The 26248-nt window shown below is 42.3% G+C and overlaps 1 protein-coding gene across 5 annotated transcripts in view; it reads left to right on the top strand.

The window, feature by feature from the left end:
• The window catches only part of LOC139675769 (catenin alpha-3), a 183992-nt gene that overhangs the window by 62150 nt on the left and 95594 nt on the right, over nucleotides 1-26248 (top strand). For 4 of the 5 annotated variants that reach the window (XM_071563842.1, XM_071563847.1, XM_071563843.1 and 1 more), the window contains one exon: nucleotides 14758-14958. The exons of the other annotated variant lie outside the window; for it this stretch is intronic. In XM_071563842.1, the coding sequence (XP_071419943.1) occupies nucleotides 14758-14958 (201 nt within the window). The remainder of the gene's footprint in view (nucleotides 1-14757; nucleotides 14959-26248) is intronic. 5 annotated transcript variants of the gene reach the window in all.

Raw genomic sequence — 26248 nt, 5'->3', positions numbered from 1 at the left:
GCCAGCACAGACCACTGCACTGCTGGGACATGGATGTACGTCCTTAAATTCCACATGAAGGTTTTATTGAAAAGTCTTGTGCAAATGGTGCCTGTGTTTCTGTGCCTCTTACTGCACAACGACATCCTGCTTTGTTTCTGTGAGTCACACAGTCTTGGGCCTCTGGATTCTGGTGCAAGGGAAAATTCACCTTGTTCCTTGTCCCAGCTGGTTTCTGCTGCTGGGCAATGTGGGAGGCTTTTGGAGTCAGTTCCTGGATCACTCCTGAGCAACAGTGGTGCCTCACAGGTCCTGCTTTGGTGCCCAGTTCGTGGGTGAGCAGTGGAACTGGTTGCCCAGTGCCTCCTGTGTGTTCCTTGCTGAATGAGACTTGGATCATAGTGCACAGCCTTGGGGTTTTCCTGCAGGAAGGGGAAGCCCATACTCTAGTTTCTGTAGAACTGTTTTTAATAGTTTAATTTTTAGTGCAATCATACTAGAATGTTTTTCATGTTCTAGTATGTTTTTCATGTTCTAAAATGCAGAAGAGAGAACAAAATTTCTTAAGAAATGCTTTTAGTTTATAAAAACACAAAAAGCCCCACCATGTCCCAGTAAATAATTTCTGGGTGGGAAAACATTCTGTTTGCTGCTTACAAAGAAAAACACTGTAATGATGCCCATTTACTAATACAATAATTTTCTTCTTTATGGATGCTGAAGTGCTCTCAGTCAGGACTCTGGGACTGAGGGATCTAAGGTGCTCCCTAGTGCTTGTCTGGAGAGCTGAGCTCACCCTTCTTTTAACTTTGTAATGTTGCTACATCTTTCATTATGTTAAAAAAACACCACTTGATGAATAGCATTCAATGCATCCTGAGGCCTGGCCTCAGCATGAAAGTATTTATAGCATTAAATTTTAGATTTGGATCAGGCTCATGTTTCAAGTCACTTTGGACAGCTGCAGTCATTAAGATGGCAATCTGGACAGTTGAAATCACTCAGAGTAAACTGCAAAATATACTGTAGATACTTGAGCAAGGAGTGAGGGAGTGATTCAGATTTCCATCTTGCTTATCTCTGTTGATACAATTTGTTTTCCATCAATGGTTTAGAGTTCTGATTCTGTTTATTACCACTTTTCCAGTCCATGTAGCATGTTTACAGATGAATGCCTCGCAAAAATTGCCGAATACAGATTCACCCTTAGCAAAGCTATGGAGATCAGGGGGAAAAACAAGATGCTATTCAGAGACTTAAGATTAAAGATAATGTTTTCATGCTGGCTTTCGGCTCCTGCAGTAGCAAAATACATGTCATGCTTTTTGTAAGGGAATAAAGATGAGATGTAGGCACCATTGGGCTGAAATGCTACTCACACAGGAAGGTAAATTACACAGTGGGTTTCCATCCCTGTCAGATCATGTGCAGCCCAACTGTAACGTGCTTCAGGAGAAATAGCAATTCACTAAACTTCAAATGGTCAAGCTCCCTCTTCATGGCTCTCACCTGCATTGTAAGAAAATGGCTTTGAATTTTCCCTTTTGTGATCCAGACCAAAGGCTGGGTGTGTGTCACTGAGCAATGCAAGGTCTGCCTCTGCTGGAATGGCTTTCAGCAGCTTAATGACACACCTGGGAGTTCTCTCCAAACATCATACAATTTTACCCTTGCTGGAAGTATCCTCTGCTTTTCCCTCCTCTTTCTATTAAACTTTTTGTCTTCTGTAACATTATAATAACAACTCAGAGATGTATCAAGTAGGGGGTTTAGTCCTGCTGCTTGCTGAAATGGATATTTTTAGGTAGAAGGTAAGGACAAGAACTATAGGCAGCATCTTAGATGTTTCTTTGCTGTCAGGCCTTTGCTGAGAAATCCTGGCATTATCTGCCTTTTAGTTACTGTTGAGCTAGTGTGCTTCTAGTGTTTTATTAATTAACTTCAGAAATTTCTATTCTTAACTGTGGTAACTAATTTATAGCTCAGTATGGTATATGGAATTGAGGCTGTTTTTTCACTATACATATTTATTTCAGTTTATTGACACTGAACTGGTCTGCTTTGTTGACAGATCATTTTTACTGTTGATACCATCGTCAGTTCTTTGTTGTCAATTTTGAGTACCTGAAATAAGAAAAGACAAATAAATTACCTCCTTTGTTACTTCAATACTCCCTTTGAATACTGTTTCTGAAGCTATTGCATTACAGTATTTCAGAGCCAGTCCCTGTGGAATCACTGGTGACGAGCTGCTGAGCACACTGGCTTATGTACTTGGGAAAACTGTCTGCTTATTCCTACCTCTTGTTTTCTGCTTTGTGAGAAGTGACACTGGCAAATCTGTCATCTTATCCCATGCCATCCCAGAGCTGTCCAGGAACAGCAGTTGAAAGCCTTTTGGAAAGTCAGTCTACAGTTACCAAATGAATCACTTCTCTCCCTCTTTGCTGGTGCCTCCAGCCTGTTGTTCATGGCTTTCTACTCCACAGAGCTGTTTGGACTCTTAATTATGTCATATCCCAATCTCTCTCAGTTCTGTTTTATATAAAAGTTTATGTCAGTTTGTCCAGCAGAAATGCTATATGCAGGTTTCTGTTTCCACCAATTCCTACCAAACACCTCAAAAGTTATCACTGTGGTAATCAATTCTTCCTTCCCTGTTACCAAGGTTATCACGGTAACGAAGATTTGGGAGACCAAGGTTAGTAGGACTTGTTCTATGCTATGCATCACAACTAAGAGTTCAGCAATTCATCTTCAGTTTTCTTTAGAGCAATGTCTTTTTCCTGGGATTTTGTTGATGTTCATGGTATCCATTTTGGTTTAACTGAAAATCCAGTGTTGTCTCCTGCATCCCTTTGGGATCCACGTCCCTGCCCCAGGAGCTGTGTGGGGAGCTGATACACTGACCTGAGTGCAAATTGCTCTTGTAGCACTGCTGGCTTGGGCTCAGGGGCAAAGGCTGTAGTGGGGTCACACTGTTCAGGGACTGATGTGTTCCCAGGGCTGTGGTTCAGGTGTGCCATGGCACAGCCACCACATCTGACCATGCATTGCAGGCCGATTTGGGAAACCTTTTGGTCAGGTGTTGTCCCATGAAAACCTCCTACTTCAAATTCGTATTTTCTAAGTCTGGATTTTCTGAACCTGCTACTGAGGTTATGGGAACAGAGGGGGTAAGACAGATGGGCTGTGTGATGTCCTTGATAAGAAGCAGGACTAAGGAGCTGGGCAATGCAGTTCTGCTGTGGACTTGACATTTCTGTGACTTAGTTTCCATTCAGAAACTGAACTTTCATGTGGAATTCCTGCTCACTCCTTACTGAACAGTAAGTTGTTGCTGAGACTTACTCAACTGTGAGATTTGTTTCTCATCACAAGCTTTGCAAAACTACTGGCATCTTGTTCAGGAGTTTTGAGGGCTGATGCATTTGGAATTCACTGTGTGATCTGGCTGAGTTGGGATTTGACAGCCTTTGGAGCATGGGTTTGATGCAGACTGGGATTAAGTTTTTGTGTTTATTCCTTAACAGCCTGGTTGCTAATGGCTTTGCAGCTGTGGTGGCAACTTTTAATGGTTTTGTGCAGCTTTACAGGAATAGATTTGCTTGCTTGCTGTAATGGGGCTCCTGGAAACACCAGTGTTTCAAAAAATGGTATGAAAATAAGCACAACCAAGTGGTAAGAGAAGATTTTGGACAGTGACACTAAGAGTCCAGGGTGACAGTGCTACTGTGGAACAGAATGGCAGACTCTGTTTCAAGGGGAAGATACAAAATCTGTATCTGGGAGAGCCGGCTCAGGTTGTGTTGTGGTTAGGAAACTTCTAAGTGTGCTTTTCCTACTGGAAGTTGTCCCTGCAGGCTGGCAGTGTGCCTTATGTCAAAGTCATGTGTTCTTTGAAAGTGGAACTGAGAAAACAGACTTACACAGGTGCACAAGATGAGCAAAGCAGATTGGGGAATGTGATGTGTTTTTTAAGGTCCCCTTTCATGGACTTGATAACAAGCAGTACAACACTAATGAGGTTTTCTTGATAATCCAAAAGCAGCCTATCCATTGCAACCTCCAGCAGCTGGATGGGACATGGACCTGATTGCTACAAAACTGGGAATCCTTAGCACATCATGAGAGGGAAAAAAAAAGAGTGAAATAAAAGAGAGTGCCTAGTCGAAATTTTGGGGTGAACAAAGTCTGACTCGCATGGCCAGACTTCTCTTGTCCCCAGCTTTAGCAGATGCTTCCAGTTTGGTCCCAAAAATTTGGTTCATGGTAGTGTAAAAGAATTTCAAACCACCAAACAATCCCCCAGACTTTAACTCCTCCAAAACCCTAAAAAGTTGAAAACAAAACAGCAACACCCAGCCTCCCCAAGAAAGAAAAATTATACCAGTTTAGACTTAAGTGGAAAAACTGACTTAGTGAAAAGGCAGCTTTGCAAGTGAGAGGTAACTTTTCAACAGTAAACAACACAATTTGCAGATGAGTATCCACCATCCACCAGGAAAATGGAAAAATTTATCACAGCTTGGAAGTTACTATTTTTTAGGGAGACTTTGGCGTTTCCTACCCCAAACTGTGTCTCATCAGTTGAATGTTTTCTGTTACCACTTGCCCTGTCTGTGGGTTGGCTGTTGTGTCCAACAGCATTACTGTGTGTTCATCAGGTGCTCACTGTAGCAGATATGAAGCTGGTACAAGAGAATACAGTCATAAAGTCAGTGTTTCACCTGAACAGTTATCTAAGAGTGACAGATGGCTCTTATCTTTTGATAGTATTTTGTAGAGATAAATGAAATAGCCACTGCTTCACATAATAGGGTGTGCCTTGTTGCACACACTGTAAAACAGGTAATGCAAGAAAGCTCCCAGTTTTACATGGCCATTCTAGCAAAAGGAAGTAGCTGATAATTTTCCCATTTGTTAATTCCCCCTCTCTCCCCACCTGAGGAAGTGAAGTCTTTGGAAGGTGACAAAGCGACCAGATCTCCCAGCTCATCTAAACCAGACACTGACTGTTCCCTGGTAATTGCAATTTCTTTTGATGCTGTTTGGCCCAAACTGGGAGATTGCCAGCTCTTCACGCTGTGGCATCTGCCCCGAAATGATGAACAGGGATATCAGCTATGCATTGATTTTTCAGATCCATGCTAGGAACTGCTTCCCTGTAATCTGGCTAGTTATGTCTCTGTTCAAAAGACTTTCATTTCCAATGAGAAAAGACTCTGTAAATTCCTGGCATAAACTAATTCCTTCAGATAATCTGTTACCCTGAAAGTATCACTTTTGCCATTTTTGTTTTAAAGATTTATGATTTATCAGGGCCTTTCTGAGTTTTTAAGAGATATTTTCATAAAGTTAGGTAATATTTTAGCTAGATTTGGATTTTGAATGCAGCATTTAGAAAGCAACAATAAATTTTCTATTTCCCAGCTATAGAAGGGCAGAAAACAAATTTATTAATTCCCTGTTTAGGGCCAGCTCATATTTCACTCAAGGCAATAAAAATGCAGAGTTCACTTCTTCTCTTTTGGCAGAGCAAATGGTATGGAAAATTGAATCTCAACATCCATAGCAGGGAGAATGCAACTTCTTGTTTATTTTTTATTTTTGTGGCATTTCTGTTTGCCTTTTTGTTTGTGTTTTTGTTGGATTTAAGGATTTTTGTTTGTTTTGGTAGCTCCTGTCTGCTAAAATCAATTAGGTGTGTAAGCAACTCTGCATTCAAAGTGGGCAGGTGGCACACAAAATACCAAGCAAAAGCTTGTGGAGCATTTTTTATGTCTTCTGCTGCTGTGCTGCAGGAGAATCCTCTCTTGTAGTTGAGAATTCTCCTGCAGACAGTTCTAGCAGACTGCTGAGATGCTGATGGGAATGAAGAAACAAATGAACAGACTGCCAAGAAAAGTCTCTCCCCTTTTGTAGTTCATCTACTGGAAATAAAAGAAGCTTCCCAGAATTTCTACCTGAGGTTTATAAAGGAGAGTGAAAGGGAAAGTGTCTCCTGTATTGTTTGAGAGGGAATGTTCTGAGGAAAATAATGAATGCTCTGGTTGTGCATTGCAGTGGAAATGAAGGGAACAGGCCCAGACTGAGTGTGAAGAAAATGGTTTTCCTGTGTAATTTTTGAACTGGCAGCCACATACTAAGGAAAAATGTGACAGGATTTTCTAAGGCAAATAGTTTTCCATTATCCAGTAGCTTAAGTGAAGAGTGAAAAGTAATTATTATGTATCAGATAAGTAGCTGAAAAGTCTAAGTTAGGGCTGACAGTTGGTGGCAAATGTTCTGAACAATTTCATGGCAAAATCTGTCAAAGGCCTTGCTGATGCAGAAGAGGTGTTATCAGTAATTTGGGGAACCTGATGTGTCAGCCTAAGCCCACACTCTTTTTGGCTGGCAGCTCTTACTGGTTTTCCCCCTCTGTATCACAGGACCATAAAATCACTCTGGTAGAAGGGCCCTGAAGGTCTGGTCCATCCTGCTGCTCCCAGCTGGGTCCATGTTGCATTCAGACCAAGAATAATCTCTCTGAGGTACTTTATGCTGGTGAATCTCATTATCCTCGCAGTGATTCCCACCACAGTTCTCCCTCTTATCACTTCTTTACCATCCTCACACCTTGGTAAAGAAGTGAAAGACCAGAGTTAATTAATTAACCTGTTAATGCAGAGCTCAGGTTACCTGGGAATGTTCTTCCAGCATGTCACGCTCACCAAAACTGAGATACCTGCAAAGTGCTGTAGGAGGTGAGGGATGTGTGCTGGTTGAGTCAATTAACCTGTTAATGCAGAGCTCAGGTTACCTGGGAATGTTCTTCCAGCATGGCACACTCACCAAAACTGAGATACCTGCAAAGTGCTGTAGGAGGTGAGGGATGTGTGCTGATTAACCTGTGGCTTCTTGGGTCTGTTTGGGAGCACTTGCTGTATTAGGTATAAAGGTATTTACAAAGTATTAGCTCCTTTTCAGAGCAGTTTAGCAAAGCTGGGTGTAAAGTCAGGCCTGTTCAAGCACTGCTGGCTGTGGGGGAGGAAAGGGGGACTATTCACCAGTCCCCATATTGGTGGTCAGATATGAGAGACCAAAGAATAGAGTGAGCTGAGTTGGGAGGGACCTTGAAACTCCTCTAGTTCCATGGGCAGGGGCACCCTCCACTAGACCAGGGTGCACATGTACTGTGAGGATTCTAATATTAATAACTTCACATTGAAGGGCCAGTCTCTCTGCAGTAGCTGAGACAGAAAAAGGCCCTGTAAGGCACTGTTGCCATGTCTGGACCAAATGGCATTCTGGTCACTGCTCTCAGGGGCTGGCATGGTCACACTGGGGCTGAAGGGCTCCGCATTCCGTTGCACTCAAGAAGCTGAAGTTGTTGAATTTGTCAAGAAGGCAAATTACTGCATTTTGGTTATAGCTACTTTGGTGAGGAGAATTCTCCTCTTGGAAAGAATGGTTATTAACATAATAATTATCTAGGTTATTAGCATTATAATTGCCTGGGTTCATAGCTGAGACATGGCTAGCCTGAGTCAAATTTGTGGTGAGTGCTCTGGGAGTCAGCAGCAGTAGGAAAGGATGGGGAGGCATATTGCAAATATCATTTGTGGTTATGGTGATTGCCAAGGATTAAACAAGAATGCTCTGTTTTGTTTAGTTCCTCGTTGTGTCCTCTTTCCTCTCCTACCATTTCCAATTCAGTATTTTTCCCTTCTGGTCCTACACATTGCAGAGTGTTGGAGGGTATTACGTAGATATCAGGTTGGCCTCTGTGCTTCTACAGAGCTGTCCAAGCTCACCTTGTGCAAAGCTTTAAGAAGGGAGAGACACTTAAACATGCTGAGAGTCTAATATTGTGCTTCCTTCATTTCCCCAAGACCCTGGACTACATCTGGATGCCAAATGGGGAAGCTGACAATCCTGGAACCCATCTGGGACCTGAATTTTGTGCCCAGGAAATGGAGGGCAGAGGTGGAAGCACAGTTAGCATCTCAAACCAACCAAGTCTTATTGTAATCATGTTGAAATGAGCGAGGGAAGGAAATTAAACTCTGGAAGGGATTAATATTGCTGTAAGAATTCTCACTCATGCAGGGAGAGAAATTTTCTGTAATCTGAAACCTTCATCAGCCAGTTAAACTGATAATTTTGGGCTGCCAACTCTGTAATTAATGGATACTCCCTTTAAGAACTATTCTAGTTTTCAGAGAGTCTGTTTTGGTGGGGAGGTGGCAGGGGATTTTGCGTGCATTTGGTTTTATTGTGTGAGTTGTTTGGGTTTTTTCCTTAGCTTTCTCGAGTTTAAATACTAACATTTTGGAATCATTCATGCAGATGTGAATGAAAATGGACCTTAAGGAGAGGCTGCCAGCTCAGTCAATCCTTTGTTCAACCTAAGGTAAAATCCAAAGGAAATATGCACCTGAGTTAGTATTTTCTGGGAACAGAACTGAAGCTGGTGTTTCAGACTACAGAGTGGAGTTTCTAGAAATGTATTGTGTCTCTTTTCCCTCAGAAATACTCTGTAGGCACCAGCATAGATAGAGATAGTTCCTGAAGAACCTTGCTGGGGGGGGTGCCTTCCTGTTATTCCCTTTTTCACTGCCCACAGTCATCTTCTATCCTGATTCTTCTGCTCTCTTCCAGCTTTTGCCTTGCAGCCTGCAGCTCACTGCTTGAGATGGACTCCTTATTTCTGCACTGGTGTCCCATGGTACTGGAGACTCTGAGATTTTACTGTTTCCTGGAACACTCTGGCACATTTTGTAGGCGTGTTCTTCTTTCAGAGAAATCGTCCTTGCAGCCCATTACATGGGGCAGAGCTGTGAGCTTGGGAGGCTCCTCAGGATGTGTCTGCCCACGCCTGATCTCTCTTGGCATCACAATTCCCCTTTCAGGGGGAGATTGAGGCTCAACAGCACTGAAAAAGTCTGCCACAAAAGTAACTTTATCCAGCACCTGCAAACAACAGCATTTGCACCCACTTGTCTGCATCACTTCATTTCTGGTCTCCATCACTTCATTTCTGGTCTCCACAGGCAATTTGTTTGTGTTTCACCATTCTCTTCCATCAAGTCCAAAGTTTCCTTTGCTTTTTTTTGACTGTTCTTTGAGGTCTTGTCCCATAATTTTCTCAGGAACTGAGGTGAAGCCTCAGCCCATAGCCTTCTGGATCCTCCTTGCCTTTTTGAGATGGGCACAACAGACATTTGTGCCCTCTTTATGTTATGTGTGTAAACCCAGAGCATTTTGGAAGCACTGATGCATTTGAGTGAATACCAGCTGAGTGGGAACCCTGCCTGGCAGTGCCATCTTAGTCTGAGACAGAATGGCAGTGCTGTCAGATGGATTAGCAACAAACAATATTAGAAATTATCATCTAATTTCCTAGTTTTGGCAGATAAAGTATATTTAGTTAATACAACCAGAGAAGGAAGGATATGCATTTTGCTTGTTCTGAGTAATTTTTCTCCACTTTTCTATTAACTTAAAAATTCCTCTCCTGAAATTGCCAGGGACTTTGAACATTAAGTGATTGCCTGTGATTTCATTTTCGAATAGTGACTAAAACACTGTCCTGCTTGTAGAATGTAGGTATTATATTAAAAGAGCCATAAGTGCCAAGAAAATCTATTTCATAAAATTGCTCATAGAGATTTGGCCTTGAGTATTGTCTGAACTTCATTATGCAGCAAAAAAGGTGGGAATTAAATGTAACTTCCTTTTTTTTTTTTAATCTGAAAACAGGAGGAGTGACAACAGAGAATTGTACCTTGGGACTTGCACTTTCCACTTAGTCATCTTGTTCTCTTCACTCTGGCACTGAAACTTGCTAACTCTAACTGTGGGTATCACTAACAATTGTTTGCTGCCAGATATCCTTCTGATGTTCATCAAACATTGTGAATCTGGGGAGTTTGTCTTTGGCCTTACTAGGTAGTACCATTATTGGAAAACTTGGAATTCAGGGAATAGAAGTCATCTGAAAGGAAGTGGACTCTGTATAAAGTTTCTTGCTTTCCCCTCCCATCGTGCCAACAGAGCATAAAAAACAGAAGTAATTTTGGTCAGGCTAAACTATCACTGCACACAGGCTTAATTTTAGACTTAGTGTTTCAGAAAAGTATGTTTTATTTTCCATCTTGTCTTCAGGAGATCAGAGTTTTCTATTGCTTCTTCACATATTGTATTTTTAAAATTTCTAGTAATTATCCCCCCCACCCCATGTGTCTATTTGGTTCACTTTTGTTTTGTTTTTAACTCAACATTTCTAAAGTGCTTCAACTGAGGCCTTATTAGTGCCAAGTGGAGTGGAAAGGGCATCAAACACCTGTCTTTTTCTTAGATGACATTCAAAGGAAGAGCTATTGATTTTGTCCCAGAGACAGTCTGAGTCATGGCTCTGTCAGACTACTTTATTATCCACTGGTTAGCTGGGCTGAGCTATGATTTTTGGCCATTACAACTACCACCAAAATCCCAGAGGAAATTCAGAAGGTACAGTGCACCAACTCCTGGTAATTTCTGTGGAGACTGTGGCAATCTGACAATTTCTTTAAGCATCTATCAATGCCCTGCTACAATTGACTCTTACACTAGACATTGACTCATGACAAAGAGGTGGTACAGCAGCCTAATCTTCCTCTGCTGCTCTGGAAAGAAGGATACTTGGCTGAAAATCAGAAGTTGACCTCATGCATTCTGTATAGGAGGAGGAAGCATCTGTAAGAAAGAGGCTGAGCCAATCTCAGCGGGACCGCGATCGGTGCTCATTTCTTTTCCATTAGATCTCAGGCAAATGGATAAGCTTGTTTGTGCTTTGGGAAAATTAAGTTAAGCAAGGTTTTATTGATTGTCAAGGTCCTCATCTGGGGAGAGCTTCAGAACATTGTGAGAGCTGTGAGTTGGCTGTGGGTGTTCAGAAGGTCTGCTGCTGTGCAGTCCTGTGTGTGGGGACAAGATCACTGATGCTTGTGGTGTGTGCATATTGTCTGTGCATTGCCATGCTGAGAAGAGCTTGGGAGTTTGTGATATATTTATGGCATTCCTCAAGTTCTCAAGTGACCCCTTAGGTGTGGTTGTGTAGAGATGTAGCAAGAAAATATTTGCACAGTTTTTCTAGTGCAAGGTTGATGGACAATATAAAGTTATTAAAATCTGATTCCCTCTTTGTCTTCTTTGAAACACAGTGCTGGAAGGATGACACCACATTCTAATTTATATTCCCTGATGCAATTTGGGACTTTAATGATAAGGCTCAAAAATTACTTACAAGTAGTCTTACAGAGCTGCTGATGGGAATCTCAGGCCTCAACATACAAGTCTAGTTGCATTTCTGTTGAGCATCTGGGCCCATGTTTGCTATTCCATCAAAGTGTTGTTTGTGGTATCTCTTAAAAGGGGTTGGAAATGGGGAACTTTCTACCATGTGGTCCATTCATACAGTATTTCCATTAAGCCACATGCAAGTTTTTCTAAAATTCATTTGAGATTCCTATCCTACTAAACCAGTTAACTGTGTTTTTCCATTATGGAGATTTTCCTTGGTAGGTGTCAGAAGAGCCCTGCCTGTCTGTTTACACAGGACTGAGCCCTTTAGTTGCTGTCTCTGCTGAACAGTGAAGAACAGTGTGTTCTTCACAAAAGGCCCTTAAAATGGAGGTTGTGCTACCCAGTTCTGTATCATCTCTGTCAACACTTTGACAATGTTAAACCCAACCCAATGGTGACCTGCACTACTTCATTTTAGACATAACTATGGCAGCAGAAGTGAGGCTTTGTTAGTCCTTTCTCCTGCATTTGGTGCACGTCAGGCCTCTCACATCATCAGTGCTTCAGCCTTTTTCAGCCTTGTGCACGTTCCCAGAGTGGTTTGTTTGGAAGCACACGGGAAGAGATGCCAGGTGGGGGTTGGTCTCTTCTCCCAGGCACTCAGCAATAGGACAAGGGGGCACGATGGGCTCAAGCTCTGCCAGGGGAAATTGAAGTTGGAGAGCAGAAAAAAAATTCTTTGCAGAGAGAGTGCTCAGGCATTGGGATGGGCTGCCCAGAGAGGGGGTGGATTCCCCATCCCTGGAGGTTTTTAAGGTGAGCTTGGCCGTGGCACTGAGTGCCATGATCTGGTAAAGGGACTGGAGTTGGACCAAGGGTTGGACTTGATGAACTCAGAGGTCTTTTCCAACCCAATCCATTCTATGATTCTATGAAAATGGGAGGAAAGTTACTATTCTGCCCAGGTTAGTGCCTGGAACATCTTTGCACATCTTGCCTGCCCCTTTCCTTGCCAGCTGGATGTGTTGTGTTTGGCATGGGTGGGACTGAGGCAGCCCCAGTGCCCTGAGTGCCCTGTTTGCATGGGCACAGTTACTGGATGGGCACAGGCAGTGCCAGCAGTGCTGACAACATCACCAGTATCACCCTTCTTGCTTTCTGCTGGGCTTGGAGATTGCTGGCATGGCCCTGAAGAGGGCATGGACATTCCATGTTCACAGAGCATTCTGTGATGTAGCACGCTCATAAATTCATGTTTCTTGCATAGGCAGAATCCCAGGATGCTCCTGCAAGACCCAGTTAGTAATTTAGGATTACCTAAATGTGTTTTATGTGCCCGAGTTACTGTGATTGTCCAATTCATTGTATAACATAAAATGTAATTTAATACTGATGTAGCAAATGGCAGCCATATGAATTAACAAGAGGCATGGAAGCTCTGAATTAATTCATGGCTCAGTGCAGGGGAAGTTTCACAGTGGTACTTCTGAAGATGGAGCAAATCCATTGCCTTCACATCATGCATTTCTAATATTCTTGCACTACAGTCTCTTGAGAGACAAAGCAGATTGGAGATCTGCATAGGAAAGGAAATTCAATACCAGCACTCACATGGAAGCTTTCAAGAAGTGTTTAAGCCTTAAAGCTATTATCATGCTATATTTTAAAATTATGTTTTATGGTATTACCCTTGTACCGTAAGTTAAATTTTATATTTACATTGCCTGAAAAAAGGAATATGTCTTTCTGTATTTGTTATAGATGGGAATAGTGACAAAGCTCTCTCTAAGTCTCGGCATTACTGTCCTCCAGCTTGATCTGAGCCCTTACTCATGTCTGTTACCCTTTGGTTTAGGACCAATCTTGTTTACTTTAGCACAGTATTGTCTCCTTCATCTCTGTCCTTCCTGCTGATGTTTTTTTTTTCCTGCTATATATTTGAGTATCAAAAACTGTACTCGTTAAGCACAAATACAACTTTACTGTTGCTATTTGAAAAATGTTGAGAAAAATGTACGTTCAGAAAGACAGAGGGATGATAATTTATTTTAGAAAAGTTGTGTAATCACTTTTGAGTGGCACCCTTCTGCATTTGTCTACATTTTCATTACTCACCATGTCATCCCAACAGTTGCTTCCATCAGTGTCTCTAAGCAACCATTTTCTCCTGGTGCTCTCCTCTAGAGAAATCTTCACTCTCTTTTAGCATTTCAGATTTTCATGGGTAACTTAGAAATGCTAATGTTACAGAACATAAACCAAGAGTGTATGCAGTAACATGCCAAATATATTGCTATAAATAAAAAGAAATATAAATTGTATGGAACACATGTAATAAGTGTATTTTGTAAAGGTGATGCATGTTGCAAAAATTTAATTATTAGTAGTGTAATTGTAACACCAGGCAAAAAAAGGCTTTTTCTGCTCATATAGGCGTTTGATTTAGCATGAACATCCTGACACAGCAGTGTAAAACAACTTAGTTTAGTGCTTGGGACAGTTGTTGGAGACTCACCCCGGTATGGAAGCTGTTGGCAGAGTGGCTTAAGAAGGATTCATCAATAAAGTAATGGTCTTAATACTCTGAAATTTTCTTTCATTCTGCAAATGTTCACTTACTATGTCAGGTTTTGTGCTTTTCCTGTTTATATAACAGTTTCTGACTCAATATTTTCTTGTTGCTCTTGCTTCTGGCAGAGGATTTCTGTATCTTTGAATGCTAGAAATCAATAAATTGTTTTAAGAATTTCAGGGAAGTTCGGTTTAGGTTTGCTTTTGTGAGTTTTTCACCCCAGCTGTGTTGGCTGGTGCATTTCAGCAGCGGAAGGAGAGAGTGCAGTGTTGGGATTCATCCATTTTCAGGTTGGCAAACCAAAGACAAGTTTGCAGGTGCTTCTAAGATAAGAATGGAATTTGTCTGGAGACTTGGAGCTGGTGCAGAAGCAACAAATGAAGCCTGCAGAAACTCTGCAGGGTAACATCAATAGAGCTCTTTTATAAAATTAAAATAAGATGCATTAAGACTGTTTAGATCTAGCAGTTTTTAGGAAATATATATTAATTCATAATTAGTTAGCTCTGTGATGTTAGATAGTTTGCATGGTGTGTATAAGTTTTAAGATTGTGTGTAACTGTGTGAAAAGATAGTTCTGAATAGAGTCCCTCCTGAAACTTGAATATTCTTGTGCAAGAATAGTTTAAATATTGTTAATGTAAACATAGTTGAGTCTCTTCTTCCCTTCTCTCCACAACTACCCAGTAATTGTAACTCATGGTGAAGAGGACCAAGAAATAAAATACCAAAAGAGTAAAACCTCATAGAATTAGATGCAGTCAAGTGATTTATTTAACGATAAGGGTTGAAGCCCCCGAAAGCCCCTAAAGAGGCTCAGTTGAGAACTGAGTCTGTGGCGATCAGGCGTCGTGACAGTGCGGCGAGCTCCGTGTCTGCACGGTGTGTGGCTGTGAGAGAGGGGCCCTCTGAAGAGCAGGGTGTTGTGTTTGCAGAGAGCCACATTCTGGAGGATGTGAACCTGTGCATCGTGGCGCTGCGGGAGCAGGATGCGGACGGGCTGGACCGAGCCGCGGGGGCCATCCGGGGCCGCGCCGCCAGGGTCGCGCACATCGTGGCGGGAGAGATGGACAACTACGAACCGGGGGCTTACACCGAGCGGGTCATGGCCAACGTGCAGCACCTCACCAAGAATGGTAAGTCTGCTTTCTCACGTTCTTACAGTGCTATAACCTCTCCTTTATGTGCCTCACTGAAAGTGAATCCTGTGGTTCTCTGATCCAATGCACCAATGATTCACTCTGTGGTCTCCACTCCTTTCAGCATCCTATCCCACTACAAGAAAGATAGAATCAGTTGGGTTGGAGGAGACCTCTGAGATCATCAAGTCCAACCCCACTCATGGCACTCAGCGCCACATCCAGTCTCACCTTAAAAACCTCCAGGGATGGGGAATCCACCCCTTCCCTGGGCAGCCCATTCCAATGCCTGAGCACTCTCTGTAAATAAATTTTTTCTGATATCCAACCTAAACCTCCCCTGGCAGAGCTTAAGCCTGTGCCCTCTTGTCCTACTGTTGGTTGCCTGAGAGAAGAGACCAATGCCCACCTGGCTACAACATCCTTTCAGGTAGTTGTAGAGAGTGATAAGGTCTCCCCTGAGCCTCCTCTTCTCCAGGCTAAACACCCCCAGCTCCCTCAGCCTCAGTTCAAAACTAATTTTTAAAATTTTTATTTGAATTACATGGTCTACTTAATGTTGGTTTTTTAAATTATGAAAGACTTTTACTGGGCTTCTCAGTGCAAGTAACAGTGCTTGGAGACTTGTAGCTATCGAGACAGCAGATTTCCACTTTTCTGCACTGGCCTCACCACCTCTGAGCTGGGCAGAGGAAAGGCAGACTGGGACAAAGAGAAGCAGGTGCAGGATTTGTGTCTACTTCCACTTAAAGACTGTTGAGCAGTGGTCAGGTATCCAAAAATATCTTCATTTTTGCTAAGCAAATTTGAAACTACCTGAAATTGTTAGTAGCCTCCCTTTACTTTTTCATCTTATTAAAAAAGAAGGCATCCTATATTGGAAAGTGCCTGTACTGGCCACTGGGGTGGAACTGTTCTGTAGATGGTTCCTGTTATTTGCATAATGAATCTTTGGTGTTTCATGGCGTATACTTAATAATAATAATAAAAGAAATGATCTGTGGAGCTCACAGGACTTCCATGTTTCCAGTGCTGGCAAGTCTAAGAGTAGGGCAGTTAAACTGCTGTTAAGAAATTACCCGGCAAGTGTGTACATCCCTGGAACACAGGATGTAGCTTCATGAACTCAGAAGTCTAAATCCAAGCTCTGTCAGTCTAAACAAGTGCCTAGTACCTTACATTGGACTGACATTTGCTTTATTTTACCTCAAGAAAAGACAGGAATTTTGTTTGAGCTCTTTCTTGATAGTTCTGCCCTGGACATATTTGAACTTATCTTCACGTGAAAAAGAGTAAACAGACATTGCAGTGATGTGACTAAAGGAACAGAAGAGTGAGAGGAGTTTGAAATAGACTTGCCTGGGTTTATCTTATTTTTTGATATTTTGATGAGTAAATCTGAAAATTCTCAGTATTACATTCTTTTTTTTTTCATGCCTGCTGGAAGTGCTGTGACAAATACCAAGAGAAGTAGCATAGAAAAAGCATAGTTTTGATTATCTCATAAAAGCTGAGCCCATCTTTCTTGAAACCAATAGTGTTTGAAGACATTAGGAGTTGACAGTGACATGTGTTCTGTTACCTGGCTTCAACTGCAATATATATAATATACCTGAATCTGTCTGTCTGCAAAAAACTGGGAGACATAAAACTGGTTTTGGTCGGAATGCTTACCTGTGTCAAGGGACATCAAGCTTGTGACATCTCAAATAACTGCAGTACTTCAAACCAACGAGTCCACTGTCTTTATGTTGCTCAATAGGAGTGGAAAAAGTGTACTTTTTATTTTCACCTGTGTTGATATGATCTGGAATGAACAGACATCAAATCAAGTGAGGGCTTTTTCATCACTTAATGGGTTTGTTTTATTGGTTTGTTTTATCTTTTCCAGCTTACAGGTAGAATGTAGGTAGGTTGCAGCCCTCAGGTGTAACCTAAACCACCCCATCCCAGCTGAGCCTTTCATGTGCCTGCTGATTGCAGGGTGAGTCTGCACCAGCAGAGCTGGGAGTTTGTGCTGCCTTGTCCTCCTCACTGAGCTTGCACCAGTAACATGGGGCAGTGAAGTGCATTCTTTATGCCTAATGAAAAGGTGAAGTGTTACTGAAGAGAAATTATTGCAGAGTATAGAATTAGTGAAAATGAAATTACAGACTAGTAGCAAACATGGAAATAGCAGAGAAATAAAACCAAGAAAGAATGAGGGAATGGGAGCAGCTATAGGAAGAATGGAAATTGGAGGTAACAGGAAAGAGAAAATGTGCATAAAGGGAAGTAGATACATTTACTGTTTGTTAAAGCAAAGACTGAGGTTAAATTGTAGAACATATGTTGAGGTAATTTATAAGGAAAGAAAGGGGTTTAATTCTTGCATTGCAATATGCAAGAAAACAGCATAAGATCACTGAATCTGCCTCTTCAGCTGGAAGACATCAAACATATTTGAGATAAAGTGAGCTATTCAACAGTGATATAATACTGCTGTACAATGAGGATTAAAAGCTGGAGCTTAGTTTTCTAGTTGTGTTGTCCTGTTTACATATGAGCTGTTGGCAGCCAGATGGATTCTCTGCAGCACACAGTGCAGTGTCTGCTTTCTCAGCATAGTTATGCTCCTTCTCCATTTTACTCCTTCCCTTTCCCTGAACAAGAAGACCCCAAGCCACCTAACACCAAGGCTCTGTAAAAGGACCATTTAAGGTGGGGAGCTGAGCTTTTACAAGTTGGATAATACCAGAAGCAAAGTTGTCTTTGCAGCCTTGGTTTTCCTTGATTTGCACTCTGTGTGTGCACGACAGACATTATGACATTGTGGTCATACACAGTTGTTACAAAACAGCTGCTTTATTCAGGTCACTGCATGGAACTGATTTAGACATATGCCAGGGTCACATTTGAGAGGGGGCTCCTGTCCAAAGGCTCCATTTGGAAAGTAATGGAGCAGAAGACTGCAGGAGGAGAATATATGTTCTCATATTGAGGATAGTTATGGAGGGACTTGCTGATCGTGGTCTTTTTGAACCTCAATGGTTCTGTGATTCTGCAGTTCATTTGCACTGCCAAGGTCTGTCCAGAGTCCCTGCCTGATGCAGAGTTCATGTACAGCTCCCTGAGGGGTGCAGGGGTGCTCCCAAACCCTGCTCTGAGTGAGCCCCACACTGACAGGGCCCTTGTGCTCCACAGGGACACTGGGACATGCTCTGTCCCTCCTGGTCCCAGGTTGTGGTGGGAGGAGCGTTTGGGTAGGGAAGAGCATTCCAGCGAGCCCCTGGTCTTGTGTCTGAGACTCCTGCCCTGGAAATGCTGCCCCAGGGTCTGTGTGACACCTTTATGGACCAGTCCTGTGACCTGTAAACCCCATGGGGACAGTGGGTTTACACCAGCACTTCCCATTTCTTTTTACAAGTGCAAGGGTAGTTGAGCTAGAGGCTGTGTTCTGGTCTGGTTAACACTGCAAACATTAGTACTGATACCTCTGTCATTCCTCATGTCTGGCACCGTTGATTAGATTGAAATATGCAGATTGTCACATTTTGATAGGGCTTGTGTACTGCTGCCTGAAAGCAGAATGAAACCTTTAGAAACACTGTTTATAAAACCATAAGGTACTGCCTCTGCAGAACTGGAACTGTACTGTATTTTTAAATATCAGTCTACTCTGTTATTTTACTGCCTGCCAGAATCTGCAGCAGTTGAATTTAAGTCAACAATTTTCATTATGGCAGGTATCTGTTGCTCTCTGTAAAAAGCCTGTATTGTAAATGTGGTTGCAGTTCTGCTTTCATGCTAAAGTATAATAATATACCTCTATATGTAAGCACGCATATAAATCCTTTAGTTATTTAGATCTAAAGATCTTGTGGAAAACAAGGAAAAGACAAAGATTGTAAATATTTTAACTGTCTCAAGGAACTAGTGGAGGTATCTTCCTCTGAATCTTGAGTCTGTTTTTTCTGTTCCAGTAGTGCTGATGGAATTACAGCAAACCATTGTCCACAGCTTCTTACGACTAGAAACATGAAATGACTTGTAATTCACATAGGGATAGATCTTAACTCTTAAGTTTAGGGATAGTAGTGAAGTTGTGTGTGGAACTAAACCCAGATTTGCCTGACCTCAAATTAAAGGGCAGCTGTTGGCATTTTTGTGACATAATACTGTGCTTGCTTCCTTTGAAGTATGGATGAAGACAGAGTTTAATCTGAGGCAGAATGGTGATATCAAATGTAAAGTTTAACATGGATTTGCAAATCTCTTTCTGTCTCAAAAAATGTTTATAAACCTGTAACTGTGAATTCCAAATACTTTCTCAGTATATGAGGGACATAAATAGGGTTTTTTATAAATGCCCATATGTGATGTTTGCAGTCATAGACCAAGAATTGCAAGAATTGAATTGACTGGAGTCTAACAGTTTGAGATTGCTGCTCCTCTGGTGTGTGATACCTGCAAGGTTACTTGTAATTTGGGATCAAAGGGCAAAATATGTAATATGTGTTTTTGTTAAGTACAAGTTACAAATGTCTAAGTTTTTAGACATTACAGAGTGAGGGGAAATCCTTATATCCAAACAGTATCCATGACTTACAAGGCTGGAGGAGCTTTATGATGGGTATTATAAAATGTCATAATTTAACCCCTTCCTGCTACTGAGCCCCACACAGCTGCTTACTTACTGCCCCCAGTAGGATGGGAGAAGTGAAAGGGTAAAAGTGAGAAAACCTGAGAGTTAACCACATTTTAATAATTTAAATTAAACAAAAAATTATCAACAAGTGATGCAAATTGAAGCAATTGCTCCCCACGCCCCAAGCAGTGCCCAGCCAGTCCCCCAAGCAGTGGCTCCCCAGCCCACTTTCCCCCAGCTGTGTGTGCTGAGCATGACCCCTGTGGGCCGGGATATCCCTTGGGATCAGCTGTGCCGTCTGTGTCCCCTCCCAGCTCCGTGTGCCCCACAGCCCCTTCACTGCTGGGGTGAGAGAGGGGCTGTAAAGGCCTTGGATCTGTGCAAACATCCCTGAATTATCAACTCTGTTTCCAGCACAAAGCCAAAGCACGGCCTCATACAAAAATTAGAAAAATTAACTCTACCCCAGCCACAGAATCTTAATTCTTTGGTACAGCAAGGGGATGCCAAGGGAATTTGTCATCCTGTGATCTCCTTCCGAGCTATGTAGCCCTGTTGTTTCTAAGGAAAGATTCTCCTCCACTTTTGAGCATTTCTGCATGGCCAATTTGTACAGTTTGTTCCCGTGTCAATGTGAACAGTTCTTCTGCCTCCATCTGGATTAAAACCCCTTGGCCCCAGAGGGCCAAAGACATTAAACTTTTACATCTGTTCTGGAGTCTTTGGGTTTCTGTTCAGTGATTTTTCTTTAAAACCTTCACCAGTTTCAGTTATTTTTTGGCAGCATGTTCTAACATCATATTGTGTGCCAGTCTGAATGAATGTATTTATTTACAGTAATGAATTTATTTATTTGCTCGTTTCTCAGTCCCAGAATTGCTGCTTTGGCCACCTTCCAGTCTCTCCCCTTCCTTCACAGCCCTTTCAGTGTCATCAGTTGTAGAGCCTCCAAGTTAATACTGAGCTACTCCACCTGAAACAGAGCTTTCCTGGACAGTACTTAATTAAATGATTCTGTAGGGTGGATTAAATCTACTGCATTGCCTTTCTCTGGGTAAAGGCAGTTTATCTTAGCAATAAAAAGGCAGTGGTGTTATCTGGTACAAGCTGCCTTCCATCTTGTGCTCTTTATTCAGCTTTCCCATTGTTACATGCCGATGTGCACAAGGCAATGCCTGTGTTTTCCTGGCTGCTCCACTTGCCTTTCCCCCCAAATACACCTTACAGGTTTGACACAGGAGCTTATGTGAAATTCCTGACAGCTTCCTTTGTCCCCTGCCTTGAGTCTTCTGCAGGAGGGATTGTCTGCTCTCCAGCTGGAGAATGTTGGATTCTCTCACCCCAAAGACTCCCTGCCAAGAGGAAACACAAGAGGTTTTCCAGGCTGTTTTCTCCCACCCACTCTGACATTTAGTCTAGAGATTAGTAGGCTCAGGGGTGACCTCATCACTGTCTAGAACTACCTGAAGGGAAGCTCTGGAGATAATCCTCTCCCCATTCTGGCTCAGATGGCATCCCAAAAGACAGGAAAGTACACACCAAATAGAATCATAGAATGGATTGGGTTGGAAAAGACCTCCGAGATCATCAAGTCCAGCCCTTGGTCCAGCTCCAGTCCCTTTACCAGATCATGGCACTCAGTGCCACGGCCAAGCTCACCTTAAAAACCTCCAGGGATGGGGAATCCACCCCCTCTCTGGGCAGCCCATTCCAATGCCTGAGCACTCTCTGCAAAGAAGTTTTTTCTGCTCTCCAACTTCAATTTCCCCTGGCAGAGCTTGAGCCCATCGTGCCCCCTTGTCCTATTGCTGAGTGCCTGGGAGAAGAGACCAACCCCCACCTGGCCAGAACTTCCCTTCAGGCACTTCCAGACAGTGCTGAGGTCACCTCTGAGCCTCCTCTTCTCCAGGCTAAACACCCCCAGCTCCCTCAGCCTCTCCCCACAGCACTTGTGCTCCAGTCCCTTCTCCAGCCTCCTTGCTCTTCTCTGGCCCCGCTCCAGCCCCTCAATCTCTTGCCTCAACTGAGGGGCCCAGAACTGAACACAACACTCAAGGTGTGGCCTCCCCAAGGCAGAGTCCAGGGGAAGGGTCACTGCCCTGGTCCTGCTGGCCACGCTAGTTTGGATCCAGGCCAGGATCCCATTGGCCTTCTTGGCCACCTGGGCATACTGTTGGCTCCTGTTGAGCTTCCTGTCCCTCAGTCCCCCCAGGTCCCTCTGCCTGTCAGTGTGGTGTTCCCTCTGCCTTTCTCAGGAACAGCCTCAGAGTGCCCAGCACACACCTGCTGTTCAGGGTAGTCCTTGGGCACACAATCTCCAAAACTTTCTTCCTTCTCAAGAGTAAAGTAAGAGCAGCTTTTAAAATCCAGCATTAATATAAAGCAGATTTATGTTTCTGAAGGCAGTAACTTTATTTTCACAGTGTTCAGTTCAGTTTGGTACTTTTTCAGCTGTCAGATCATTTTCCTGAGTTAGGGCTGTGAACACCTTGTTGTTGCCTGCAGGGGTTTGGCACATGTGGTCTTGCTCAAGCTCCTTGCGTGGGGAGAGGGGAGGCAGTGGAGGGAAAGGTCTCTTGGTGGGTGGAAGAAAGAGAAAAAGGGATGATGATATGTGAATTCTAAACTGGCTCCCATAATGGTGAATTTGCCATGTCCATTGGGGAAGCCCAGTTTGTGTGGCCTCTGGAGCCTTCCTGCAATAGGAACACCACCAACACCAGTGTTGCCTTTGCTTGTTTCCCACAGGCCCCCCAGGGAAAGTGAGGATGGTAATGTAGTGATGTGCAGTAAGGGCTTTTTTTTTTCCCCCCCAGACAGTGTTTTGTTTTGAGGTTTCTGGTTTGGTTGTTTGTTGTTTTTTTTTTTTTGTTTGTTTGTTTTCCAGTCCAATTCTGTGTTCATTGTATGTAACATTTTGGGATAAATCTTCCCTCACTTGAGGCTACTTTAAGAAATGCCTCATGACTTCCCAATGTCTGTATAACTTTGATATATCCCTTTAAATACATTTTTTCTCTTTTAGATCCTAAGAACCACTGTCCTGGTCTAGTTCAGCAGAGTCCCTTCATAATGACAACCCTTCCTTAAGCCAATAACAAGATCAGGGAACTAATGCTGCTCTTCATATTTTTAAAGTGAAGCAGACTCTGACCTGGCCCGTTTTTATCTCCGTGCTCATATCAAAACCATTACCTTCATTTCAGCTGTGACTTTCTTGCACAGGGTCTTAAGTGCCTCAACCTTTGTCCTGTTATGGACATTTCATTTGCCATTCTGGAGTCTGACTTTCACGTGAAGCTCAGTGGCCTTTCCTGTTGTTTTGACTCTATTTCCCAGAGTCTCTGCAGTGCTGTTTCTTCTCATTACTGTTGTCATAATGTTTTTTCTTGTGGTCTTGTACCTGCAGACCCTGATTCTATTGCAATTTTGCATTTCTGGGGGGAGTTACAACAAGCATGCTGTGCCTGCTGCATTTGTCTGTGATTAACTTGCTGAGTCTGACACTCCTTTAATAATTATTTCCCTTGCCATTCCACATTCAAGCAATCCTTTTGTCCTGTTGTCTTTTAGAACAGTGCAGTGCTTTGGAGGTTACATTTTTCTTACAGAAGCTGAAGGTTTTGTCTGTTTTGTAAGTTCTTTGTAACAGGAACATTTTAGTTCTTAATGAGCACCTTTGGCTTTATCTACTGTTTCCTGGAGCCAGTTGGTCAGATACACTTGCTGATTTTTGTCAAATACAGACCAAAATGTTTTGAATCCTTTGGGATTTACCACTCTTCTAACAGTTTGCTTTTGTTATATTTATTTACATGTCAGAGCATGATCTGCCTCCTAAGCAGGATTGTGGACTGAGTAGCTTTATTTCACAAATCATTAGTGCTTCACAGTGGGTTCTCTATTTCATGGTCTGGGAGGACTTTTCTGGTGTAAATCTTCAATGTGAATACAGTCTTGTTAAAGATTTGAAACCTGAAGAATTGCAGTAACTCTTTGTTCTTCAACTTTAGATCACTCTTATGTTCCTCACAGAGATCATTTGTTGTTTTCTAACCTGAATTTACAGAAAGCACCTTTTACAATTTTCATTTATGCATGGAATAGATTTTTATATTTGATAATAAAATTCACAAGATGCCATATCTTAATGATAAAATTATATGGTCTCACCTCTCTCTGTCCAATAATATTTCCACCTCCATACTCTTTTCCTGGTGATTCCTTCCTGGCAACGTGCCCTCAGCTCTTTGTGCTTCCCTCCTTACTGAGGGCGAACTGCTGGATCTGCAAATGATGCCATAGATCTTGATGGGGGGAGCATATGCATAATCCTGTAGGATTTATCTCTGCCAGTGTATGTAAGGATGGATTATAAATCTGCTAACACAGTAGAATTGATTCCTGCCCAAGTCATAAATGAGAGGCTTGTGGTCATTTTGTTACCTCACGTCTCGCTACGTCTGTCACCACCATTCGTGGCAGTGTTTGGAGAAGGGGAATTGAATCCATTATATGCCAAATAAATATTTCTGCACACAGGGCTTCTCCTTGCTTTCTGGGGACTGTATTCTGTTTTCTACCAGAATTCCACTGCTGGGCAAGGTCACCTCAGACTCTCGTTTGGTTTGCTGTAGGTTTTGTTGTGTGTCACAGCTGAGGAGAACACAGACCATCTCCTCAGTTTACCCAGTGCTATCAAACAGCTGCAAATACAGTAATTCTGAATAATTCAGCAGAAAAAAACAATGAATGCATCCATGAGAATCAGAGCTTTTGCCATGGAGGTTCCTGCAGGAATGTGCAAGTGTCTGTCACTCAGCTCCTTTTGGATTGCTGACAGGCATTAAAAATAAAAAGGCAGGTGGCTTCAGTCAGGAGGTGAGGGGGTCTGTACCCTGTTTGTTTTGTGCAAATAAGTCACTGCAGGATTTCACACCCTTCCCAAGCAATAGGAATACAGCCATGCTTTGCCTATGGAATACTCACACCTTCACAGCTGGGTTAGGCAGCGAACTGTATGACAACCCTTCTAATCAACAAAAATCAGTGGGAAAGAAAACATAGATGTCACAACAGCTGGGTTTGGTTTTGCTTTTCTTTTTTTTTTCCTTATGGATCAATTTTATAATTTCTTTCCTGACCTGAAGCTTCAAGTTAATATTCCTTGTACCAGAATATTTGTGTTTTCCTATAACTTTGTATTTGATGTTGAGGGAGGCTTAAAATAATTCCCTGAAATGGATTCCTAGGTTTGAAATCCAGAGTGTTTAGTGAGTGATTCTAGAATGGCTGCAAGGAACAGACCATTGTTCTATAGGAAGGGGAGGATAGATTTCAGGGATGCAAAGCAATTTCTGTCTTTGAAGGCTTAGCTAGACAGAACTCTCACTGACCCGATGTCATGTTGGTCTTATCTTTAAGAAGGAGACAGGTCCAGGTGATATGCAGAAGTCCTTTTCAAACAATGTGTTTAGGACCTTTTTCTCCCTATGTTAGACTATAGGTGCAGTCATATAAGAGGCATCTTTTCTGGGTAATTAAATGTTTTACCATGTGCATTCATACTCTGCTGTAGCCACCTCAAATTCCTAGAGGAAAGCACATTCTTTGATTGTTATTAGAAATACCTAGTGTTTGTATTTGAGAAAGATTTTAGTGTAAAAATGGTTGCAAATACTTCATTCAGATTCTGCAAATTTCTCTGGAATGCTCATACAGGCTTCTTGTCTGAAGTGTTGTGTATTAAATGGAGGTCAAGCACACCAACGTTGCAAATGGATGCAATCAGTCTACATGATTTAGTCTGATACGTTTCCAGATAGGCAGAAAAGCACATTAAAACCTATTGGTGTTCTATTTTTCAGAGTGCCTGTTTACTCTTTAGTGTGCTCTTTCAAAACTCTGCAGACTTGTTTTTTCCCAGAGAGCTATTAGCAAAATTTTCAGCAGTGCTCCAGATTTCTTTTAAATAACAACATAGTCATCTTGTGTTTACTCAATTTCTTTGCTTGTCTTGCTTATATATTTTTCTGTGAGACAAGTAAGGCAAATAAGTACCTGTACCTAAGAACACCTTCAGAGATTGTATCTTAATAGTGCTAGAAGAGAAGAAATGTCTGTTTTATTGGGTATAGTTTCATTCAGTTTCTATGAATGTTAATTTTATCCCTTATAGTTTATTCAGTTTCTAGCCATTGTTTGTGAGCTGATAACTGACTTCCCTGCATCTTTAATAAAGTCTGCTATTCTGTGTCATGGAGAAAAGTTATTTCTGCCTTGCAGGCTGGGGGGAAGTGTTCTTGTAGTCAGCCTTTGTAAACTCTAAACCACAAGTAAAGAACACAAAACGCCCACACCTCTTCTGGGACCTTTCCAGCCTTTCTGTGCTCTCTAGATAGAATTGGATTTAGCAGGAGATGCAGTGGAGAGTCACTCTGGTGTCTGTCAGCAGTTCTGCTGAGTGGGATTCCCCCGACTGTCTGTGCAGAGCAGTCAGTACCTGTTGTGGTTCAGCATTCTCACTGTTTATCTGAGTTCCTGTGCAGAACTTTCTTTACCTGAAGAACTTTTCCCTGCTGATAATAGCAGCATTAGCACTAATATCTGGGAATGTTGCTCAGTTAGTTAGTCACTAGTTGATTAAGAGGTTTCAGGTAA

The sequence above is a fragment of the Pithys albifrons genome, chromosome 9 (assembly GCF_047495875.1).
Source record: "Pithys albifrons albifrons isolate INPA30051 chromosome 9, PitAlb_v1, whole genome shotgun sequence".
NCBI lineage: Eukaryota > Metazoa > Chordata > Aves > Passeriformes > Thamnophilidae > Pithys > Pithys albifrons.
Note: the sequence above shows the minus strand (reverse complement) of the source record. Positions and strands in the feature narration are given on the sequence as shown.